The sequence below is a fragment of the Heteronotia binoei genome, chromosome 2, assembly GCF_032191835.1.
Source record: "Heteronotia binoei isolate CCM8104 ecotype False Entrance Well chromosome 2, APGP_CSIRO_Hbin_v1, whole genome shotgun sequence".
NCBI lineage: Eukaryota > Metazoa > Chordata > Lepidosauria > Squamata > Gekkonidae > Heteronotia > Heteronotia binoei.
In genome coordinates this window covers 42,357,549-42,367,347 of record NC_083224.1, presented here as the reverse complement: position 1 = coordinate 42,367,347, position 9,799 = coordinate 42,357,549, and the positions used below count along the sequence as shown (strand labels likewise).

General features: G+C 47.0%; 1 protein-coding gene across 1 annotated transcript in view; it reads left to right on the top strand.

Moving 5' to 3' along the window:
• The first annotated feature begins 6,696 nt into the window (after positions 1 to 6,696).
• The window catches only part of JPH2 (junctophilin 2), a 105,224-nt gene continuing 102,121 nt past the window's right edge, over positions 6,697 to 9,799 (top strand). Inside the window, exon 1 of the mRNA XM_060230863.1 lies at positions 6,697 to 7,115. Within this exon, the coding sequence (XP_060086846.1) occupies positions 6,737 to 7,115 (379 nt within the window). The 5' untranslated portion in view covers positions 6,697 to 6,736. The remainder of the gene's footprint in view (positions 7,116 to 9,799) is intronic.

The following is a 9,799-nucleotide window of genomic DNA, read 5'->3' as shown; positions in this document are numbered from 1 at the left end:
TGAGTACCCAGCTTGCTGGGGAGCAAGTATAGATGACTGGGGAAGGCAATGGCAAACCACCCTGTAAAAAGTCCGCTGTGAAAACATCGTGCTGTGACGTCACCTCAGAATTGGAAACAACTGGTGCTTGCACAGGGGATTACCTTTACCTTTACTTGGAGTAAACACAGGGTGCTTTTTATCTCCCTCCCTTTTTGGTATTTCTTTATATGCATCATGAAATAGAATTGAACCAAAGTTTTTATAGGGCAATGAATCCTGTGGAATGAGTTAATAATGAACAGGAAATGTAAATTTTGGGTTTGCTAATGAGAACATAGAGCCTCGTGGTGCAGAGTGGTAAGCTGCAGTACTGCAGTCAGAGCCCTCTGCTCACAAACTCAGTTCAGTCCCAGCAGAAGCTGGTTCAGGTAGCTGGGTCAGGTTGACTCAGCCTTCCATCCTTCCGAGGTCGGTAAAATGAGTACCCAGCTTGCTGGGGGAAAAGTGTAGATGACTGGAGAAGGCAATGACAAACCATCCCGTAAAAATTCTGCCATGAAAATGTTGTGAAAGTAATGTCACCCCAGAGTCGAAAACGACTGGTGCTTGCACCGGGGACTATCTTTACCTTTAATGAGAACATAGACGTATACCAGAAGCTTCAGTAATTCCTGTTGCCGCTAGGTGTCAGCCATGCTCCATATAGGTAAGGAGAAGTGCCAGTTTAGCCACTTCGTAAAGAAAACTGTTTGACTCTTCATACAGTTTCCATTCAGAGCTCATTGAACTGGCTTCTCAGTAATTTTGGAAGTAAGGAAGCGAGCCCTTTGTTACACATTTATTTACTTATTAAAATATTTATATCCCACTTTTCCCTGTGACTCCAAAGCAGCTTACAAATCATAAAAGCAGCAAAACAAACCTCTTCCACCCAAGAGCCACTTGCACTTTCAAAGGTTTACCTGTGGTGCTCATCTCAAAAAACCTGCTTCAAAGAGTGGAAGCATCAACTGAGAAGGCACAGGCTCTGGTAGATGCCATATTGGTGGGGCGAACTGCCAGGAGGTGGCAGCTTGAAGACTGTCTTTGGCACATTGTGATATAGCAGAGCATGTAATCCTTTAAAGCCTTTTGTGGCCTGGAGCCTGCATATCTAAGTGTGGTAACTAACACCTCACCTTGAAAGTAGGCTGGCAGCCAGTTTAGCTGTTTTAAGATAGACAAGCCATGTTCCTGCTGATTATCCCCGATAGCAGTTGGGGGTTGCTGATTATCTCCGACAGCAATTGGGGGTCACCTTAAGTTTCTAGGTTATCTTCCAGAGCAGCCCAACATAGAGAACATTACCGTAATGTTACAAAAAAGCATGGATCAGTGTGACCAGATCAGCAGTCTTAAGAAGGGTGAGTTGCCAAGTCAGACACCAGTGACAGAAAGGCACTCTTGTCCAGTATTCCACTCTGCTTTTTAAACAGCAGGGTTGAGTCCATGATCACTCCTGCTCTGCTAATGCCAGCTCCACTCCATCCACTGCTATCCCTATAGAACACCAGTCTTCCTGGCCAGTACTGTGTCTGTTTTGTCTGGATTCAGTTTGTTCTATTTTATCCATTTAATGCCACATCTGATATGAAAGGTTGGATAATATACAGTTGGGTGTCATCTGCATATAGATGCCATGCAGCTCCAAAGCTCCAGGTGATCTTATTCAAAAGCCTCAAATGTGAAGAGCATAGGTGGAAGAACTATGGAACACTAGAGGGAACCCTGGCAAAGGGAAATTAGTGACAGGTCTATAATTGGCCACCTCATCCTGAGCTACTGGCGGCTTTTTAAACAAGAGGGTCCCACTTCTTCCTCCAAGGCGCACCCCCTGGCCCCAAGTCAAAGAGGCATTCTTTTACTGGATGTTTCCAAAACCTTTCCCTGACAAAGCTTTTTTTAAAAAAACACCAGGATGGGTATTGGTCAAGAGCACAAGTGGTGGTTCTTTCCCAAGGACTATGCCTGATATGAATCTGAATAAACTATGATGCAAGGATCAGCAGGTACTTCTGACTTTTCAGGTACAGGATCTACTCTCAATTTAGCCTCCCAAGTCAAAATGAACGAGATATTGGCAGCAAACAGCTTTATAAATACATTACAGCTGGGGCCAAATTAATATCACTGACAAGGATGGACTTGGGTGTTAGCAAGTCAGGAATCGCTTCAAACAATTGAGCTGGCTGAGATTCTGCTGACACAATGGTGGCAGGAAAACCCCCCCCGGTCTTCACAGCCACTACATAAGCCTCCAAATGGTGTCTATGGAGTTCTTTGATTCATCCTGAGACTTCTGCTCTAGTCATCTCCAGTCTGCTTCCTGCCTCCCAGCTCCCTGGTGAAGTTATTGAGCTGAGGCCTACCTGAGCATTGGTTTTTGCAGGTAGGAGGTAGAAATCACAACTGTGCCTCCATTAGATAATCTGACAAAATCAATGGCCAAATTTCCAGCCTCCTAATTAGATCACCATAAAGCTGCTTGGTGATCTAATTAGGAGGCTGGAAATTTGGCCATTGATTTTGTCAGATTATCTAATGGAGGCACAGTTGTGATTTCTACCTCAGGTAGGCCTCAGCTGAATAACTTCACCAGGGAGCTGGGAGGCAGGAAGCAGACTGGAGGTGATTAGAAGTCTAGGATGAATCAAAGAACTCCATGGACACCTTTTGGAGGCTTATGTAGTGGCCCTGAAGACCGAGGGTTTTTCCTGCCACCATTGTGTCAGCAGAATATGTTTACACAGTGCTTGAAAACCATTTCAGAAGATTCTTCATGTGCTGGTAACACCTAATTTGCCCCACTTGTAGTGCTAGTAGCCAAGTAATACCTGGAGAAAGACTTGGCCTCTGTGCCATTTAGCCCTCTACGGTAATTAGGTGGTTGCTGTGTGAGACTGGTTACTGGACGAGATGGAGCCCTGGTCTGATCCTGTAGATGCTTCTTATGTTTTTAAGATTCTCATGCTTTGATGTCTTATCTGCCAGCAAGTTAAAAAAAAAACACAAACATATAGAAACTGCCCACTCTGCCAATTAAGAGGAGACAGAAAACTGCTAGAAAGCCATTGCTGTGGGACATGCTTTTATTTTCCTGAATAACCTGGAATCTGTGCACTCTGCACACTACATTGGCACTCTGTCCACATAGTAGAGAGGAAAGTGTGCAGCCGCTCTGCTAGGAGGATGGTGGAAACCCTCTCTTGTGGCATGGCAGAGACGGTCCAGACCTGTGAGAAGACCTGGCTTCCTCCTGACAATCTAGGAGATGCCTTTTCAACAGCAAGTCTGCGAGAGGAAACGTGATACAACTTGAGGGGAATCATAAAAGGGATTGTGGTGACTGATTGATAGTTCTAAACCTGGTAATTACGTGTTTGGGACATTTACTATTTTATGCATCTGCATTTGTTACAGCCTTGCACTCCAAAGGTGGCAAAGATTTCTTTCCATTCAGGTGGGAGTTATTGGGGCCAGAGTTAACTTGGAAACTTCCTGGCACTTTAATGATTTGTAATGGCTGCATAATGTGTCAGAAGTCACACAGATTAGCTCCCTGTTTGTCTTTGTTCCTGCATAATGTGCACCTGTTCCTTTTAATGCCACACTCAGGAAATATCACATCTTTTGCCTTCCTGGCTTCTCTTGCTGCATAACAAGAGACAGGTGTGACTAGGAGAGGAAAGCTTAAATGAGGAAACGGTTTGCCCCCAGCTTTTCTGACCCCCCCCCCCCCCCCCCCGCTTTCTTAGATGATGTTTCTGGTACTTGGAGCTTCTCTAGTTCTGCATAGGAAATAGAAGTAGGGGATGAAAAAGCCCCGCAAGAGCCAGTAGATCAGGTCCATAGCATAGTTCTTGTAAACTCATACTGATGCTACTGATACCATGGGGGTGCCATTGTAAAGGGTCTGGTGTCAAGCTGTAGAAAAGAGCAAGAGTCCAGCAGCATCTTAAAAGACCTTTGTGGCAGGGTCTGAGCTTTCTTGCGTCACTGCTCATCACTGAATTTGAAGTGAGCAGTGACTCACAGAAGCTCACACCCTGCCACAAATTTTGCTAGTCTTCAAGGGGACTACTGGACTCTTGCTCTTTTCTACTGATGCCAAGCTGTGAGCAGCAGTGGAGGCCTAAGGCTGCTTCTCATAGGGCGACTGTAGTCACAGCTCACAAGCACCACATTGCTGGAAATGAAGATGAAACCTGTTTTTAACTATCGACTACATTTAAAACAAAAAATAAAACTGCAACTTCTTCTGTGTGCCCTGACTTGGATAGTCCAGGCTAGCCTGATCTCATCAGATCTTGGAAGCTATGCAGGATCAGCCCTGGTCAGTATTTGGATGAGAGACCTTCAAGGAATACCAAGGTCATGACACAGAGCCAGACAATGGTGGCTGCCTCTGAAGTTTCTTGCCTTAAAAATCCTACAGGGTTGCCACAAGTCAGCTGTGACTTGATGGCAAAAACAAGAAAGTTTTCCCTGTTGTGCACCATAAAGTAGGCCATCTTGGAGGAACTGAGGACTTGCATCCTAACTAGATAGATCCAGGTGGGCGTTTATTACTGTTCTTGTTTTTTTAGCCCAGTGGACACAGGCTGACAGTTGCTAGGCCCTGGCTTGTGATTCTTTTAATCTGCTAAGGAGCATTTCCATGGTTTTACATGCTGATTCACTGCCCACTTTTTCTATATTTAGGACTGCTTGCCATTCCCTCCTACTGCCCGGTGAAGTGTGCTTAGAACACACGAAAGATTACATTCTGAATAAAATTTTGTTGGTCTTAAAGGTGTTACTTGAATCTGCTTTGTTTTACAACCAAACTAGTTTTCAAAGTGCTAGTGGGGAGGGAGGGGGGATGCCATGGGAAAGAATGCCACTAGCTTATGGCATTATCTCACTATTATTCTGACTTTTTCTTGAAGAAGTCTAAGGTGACATGCCTGATTCCAGCAACAACAATCCTGTGCATGAACACGAAAGGGACAATGGCTCAGTGGTAGAGCACCTGCTTGGTAAGCAGAAGGTCCCAGGTTCAATCCCTGGCATCTCCAAAAAAGGGTCCAGGCAAATAGGTGTGAAAAACCTCAGTTTGAGACCCTGGAGAGCCGCTGCCAGTCTGAGTAGACAATACTGACTTTGATGGACTGAGGGTCTGATTCAGTATAAGGCAGCTTCATATGTCTATATGAAAGCTTATACCCAGAATTAAACTTCGTTGGTCTTAAAGGTGCCACTGGACCTGAATTTTGTTCTCTTGCTTCAGGCTGTCCACCTGAGTCCTGTGCTACATAAGCAATTGCTAAAGAACATAACATAAGAGGAGCCATGTTGGATCAGGCCAACAGCCCATCCAGTCCAACACTGTCACACAATGGCAGAAAAGCCCAGGTGCCATCTGGAGGTCCATCAGTGAGGCGAGGACACTGGAAGCCATCCCATGAGCTTTATAGCTGGCTGTCTCAGGTCTTGGTCACCATACAATTTGTTCAGTATTTTTTAGAAAAGGGTTATTCACCATTGTTTTCTAGGGAGAATTATCTCAAAACAGGCCCAGGCTGAGAGTGCCATTCAACGACTCACAGGTACTTTCCAAGGGAAGTTAACTGCCGCACCTCAGAAAACTGGCCTTTCAGGATCGATTCCCCCCCCCCCACCCCAGACACGCACACTGTTTTTCTCCTGTGAACGTTCTCCGATTCTCTCCCACCCACCACCCACCCCCGCCGCGCTTTTCTGTCGTTATGAGCAGAACTTCTTTCCAGCCAAAGCAAACTTCGATGCGGAATTAGAAGACTCTTTCAAAACCCTGCAACAGGCGAAGATCGCGCCGGACGCTTCCCAGCGTGCTATTTTTAAAACCGACTCCTGCTTTCTCCGTCTCTCTCTCTCTTTCTCTCCCTTCTTTTTTTTTTGTTGGTCCCAGGCCAAAAGCGGCTGTGTGTGCGGGGAGGGGGGGGGGCTGCCTCAGTCCTCCATAAAAGGGCCCTGGAAAAGGGGCCGGGCTCTGGGAGTTTATTTTAGGCGCAGCGCTGGGGATCCGATGGCCTTGTTAGGGCACAGTTGACCTTTCTTGCTGGAGGTGGTGGAAGGAAAGAGGGAAGGGAGGCTCGCTGCAGAGGCAGAGCCAAAGACGCGCGGAGCTTCTGGGACTCTAGAAGGTGGCACAGGGTGTGTGGGGGGGGCCTCCAGCAGCAATCTGGGAGAGCGCAGTGGCCCAGGGGAGGGAGGGGGGGGGTTAAAGGCACCCAGCTCTTCCTTACTTCCTTGTGCATAGGCTCTTAAAGGGCCAGCTGCTTCCCCCTCCCCAGTGTAGACTGGGCAGCGGGGATGTGGGGGCTGGTGTCCTGCAGATGAGCATCCCATCCCCTTGGCCCGGGGCATGATTTGGAGGAAGGGATGTGGACTGGAGTGGATTGCAGCTGAAAGGGAAGTTTCCCGGGATCTCCAGCCTGCCCCCAAAGGCCAGTTCAGGGTCTTTTCCATGTCTCCTTATCCCACAGGTTAGTGCTTGGCAGGTTGCCCTCCCTCTGCATCTGAGTCTTGCTGCCCTTTTCTTTCCTTCCTGTTTCCATCCTCTGGCGAGGGTGTAACACCTTCTTCTGGGAATCCCTTGACTATGCAGCAGTGTCTTCAGCTTTCACCTAATGAAGAAGCAATCTGGCTAAAATAGGAAGGAGAGAAGAGCGGGAATTGGTGGCTTGTTGGTACCATGAGTGGCGGAAGGTTTGACTTTGATGATGGAGGGGCGTATTGCGGGGGCTGGGAAGGGGGCAAGGCCCACGGGCATGGCATCTGCACCGGCCCCAAGGGCCAGGGTGAATACTCTGGCTCCTGGAACTATGGCTTTGAAGTGGTGGGAGTCTACACGTGGCCCAGTGGCAACACCTACGAAGGATACTGGTCTCAGGGCAAGAGGCACGGCTTGGGGATCGAGACCAAAGGACGCTGGCTTTACAAAGGCGAGTGGACCCACGGCTTCAAGGGAAGGTACGGGATACGGCAGAACGTCAGCAGCGGAGCCAAGTATGAAGGCACCTGGAACAACGGGCTTCAGGATGGTTATGGCACAGAGACCTATGCGGATGGAGGTAAGGCTGGCAAGAAGGCATCAGCTCCCAGGTTCTCTTTGGTGGGGGGGGGGGAAGACAGGGCATTGAGGAATGTGTCATGTGAGCTAGAAGCTGTGGCTCAGCCAAGGGAAAAGGATTCCGTTCTGGTCCTTGAGAAGTTGATGCTGGACAGGTGACATGAAGACCCCTCCCCTCAGTGGAAAGTTCTAGACTTTCTAGACACACACACTTTATAAAAAATAGCAGTCTGGCACATGCTTGGATGCGTATTGTGTATACCCATGCACAAGTTCGTAAGTGATGCTTAGGCTTCTTGTCTGTATGTAGTTGTGCTAACATGTTGCAAAATGCCTATGCAGAGGCAGGCAATGGCAAACCACCTCAGAAAGTCTCTAGCCGAGAAAATCCAATTGAGTCACTGTGAAGTTGTCTACAGCTTGACAGCACTTTCCACCATCACCGAGTCATGCTGAGATGCTGCAGAATGAGCCATCCTAGAGGACACAGATGTACATGCTGCTGTACAACCTAATGCCAGTGTTGCTTCTGACATACAGATGTTGACAGCACCACTGCAGAGGTCACATCCCCCTGCTGTGTAGATTTCAGAGGTGTGATAGAGTCATGCCTTGGTGATGGTGGAAAGTACCATCAGGTTGTAGCTAACTTAATGGCGATTCCATGGATTTTCTGGTGACTTGCCATTGCCTGCCTCTCTGTAGCAACCCCGGACTTCCTTGGTGGTCTTCTATCCAAATGTTAATGAAGGTCAACCTTGATTACCTACCAAGCCTGGGACATCCTGATCAGGGCAGACATGCCATAGTATGCTGCAAATCTTGCTGGTTGGCAGAATATCCAGTGCACATGGGTAATCTAACCAGAGGTGAGCATGCAGTTTCTGCCTAGGGCAGAACTGATAGACGATGCCATTCAGTTGGAACCGATGAGCTGTCTTTTGCACACATGCACCCCAAACCCATTTTTTAAAAAAATGGAAAACAGTTTCTTGGGCTCCAAAGTTGCTTATTGGAGTTTAGCATGCAACCAGCCACAGGATTATTCACTAGTCTGGAAGCATTCATGGTCCAAGCATACAAACTCAGAAATCACAGCATTTAGTAGTCTGCAGTTTCCTTTGTAAAAAACCCAAAGAAAACTTCATTTTCTCTTCTAACCTGGTGCAAGGTTATTGATACAGAGCTGGTAATGGATGGTATAGGTTAGCAATGAAAGTATTTTTAGTCACTTGAAAGTAGACAGTGACTAATCACAGAAATATTAGCACGTCAAAACACTTAACGCAATAAATAATCCTTTAGAACTCTGTGGACTACCATAACAACCCAAGATCTCTGACCAGCTTGTTTAATTGATAGGGACAGCTTTGCAAAATGTTGAATGGGCATATTTTAGAAAAGGATGGAGAGATCAGAAAGAGGGGAAGAAACCCTGATGAGACAAATGGTCAACCACCAGTAAAAACTGGGGAGGGGGGGATGTTCTCTAACAGGTGACAAGGTGTTCTTATAAATAACGCTTTTTCTTTGCAAGTTCATGGGGGCTATTTGATTTCCTGCATGAGGGGCCCCCTAAGTCGTCTGGTGCATTGTACTAGATAGGTCTTTTGATACAGTAGCCCTGTATAGATCTCCTGTTTTCAACAAGCAGCTTGCTGGTTGTAGCAGAGTAGACAGAAAACAGACTGAAGAATGAGACAGTATAGGATTTGCACAAAGTTCTATGGTTTTTACCTTAGAGTTTTTGTAAATCCTAGAGTGCCCCATGCTGTCACTTCTGGAAGTAATGTCAGCATGCTAGTCTCTGCTGCCGCCCCCCCCCCCCAAATGCCCCTGGGGGTTGCTGGCTGAACCCTGATAATCCTAGCAGCACCTAGGAAGGGTGGAGTTTGGTATTGGAAAAGGACCCAACATGATGCCATGGAGTCTACACTCCAAAATCTGCCATTTCCTCCACTGGAACTGATCCTTGCAGGACAGAGATATGTTGTAATTTTGCAGGAACTCCAGTCCCTGCTTGAGGTTGGTTAACATCCCCTCTTACTCTCCAGTGCCATGGCATTGGTCCGGCTTGGCACTCCTCACAGCTGCATTTTATGGGCAAATTCTAGGCTTGTTCTCTGGCCAACCTGTCCAAACAACTATTTGGGGCAGCACAATGAAGAGGGTGCTGAAGTACCATAATGGCTCAGCTCTCTCCAGGGTTATCAAGATGAAGGTCTTTTAGAATTATTACTAATCTTCAGATCACAGAGATTAATCCACCTGGGGGAAATAGCAGCTCCTGAGGGAAGATTCTGTGATAGACCACAAAGTGAAGGATGTGACAACACATCCTTGCTGAGTTTCCTCCCCAGAGGGAGTGGGAGGGGAGAGAGCATCAGAGCCAGTTTGGTTGGATCTGGCTAGTGGCCATGCAGGACCAGTAAGAGACAGGTGTATGTTCCTTTGGGTGGCAAGATACTTTGACCCAGCACTGGGTAAAGTGCACATCTGGAATTCCAGTCGCTGAATCACATAGTGACAGCAGCAGATCCTATAGACTGCAGATTTTTATATAATAATGAACTAGCATGTTAAGAGAACTATCCAAAACTGCCTTCTATGAAATGGACTGTAATCAAGGCTGCTTAGGAACCCTGCCCGGGTCAAAGGATTACATTTTTTTGCTCCTCTTCTTAG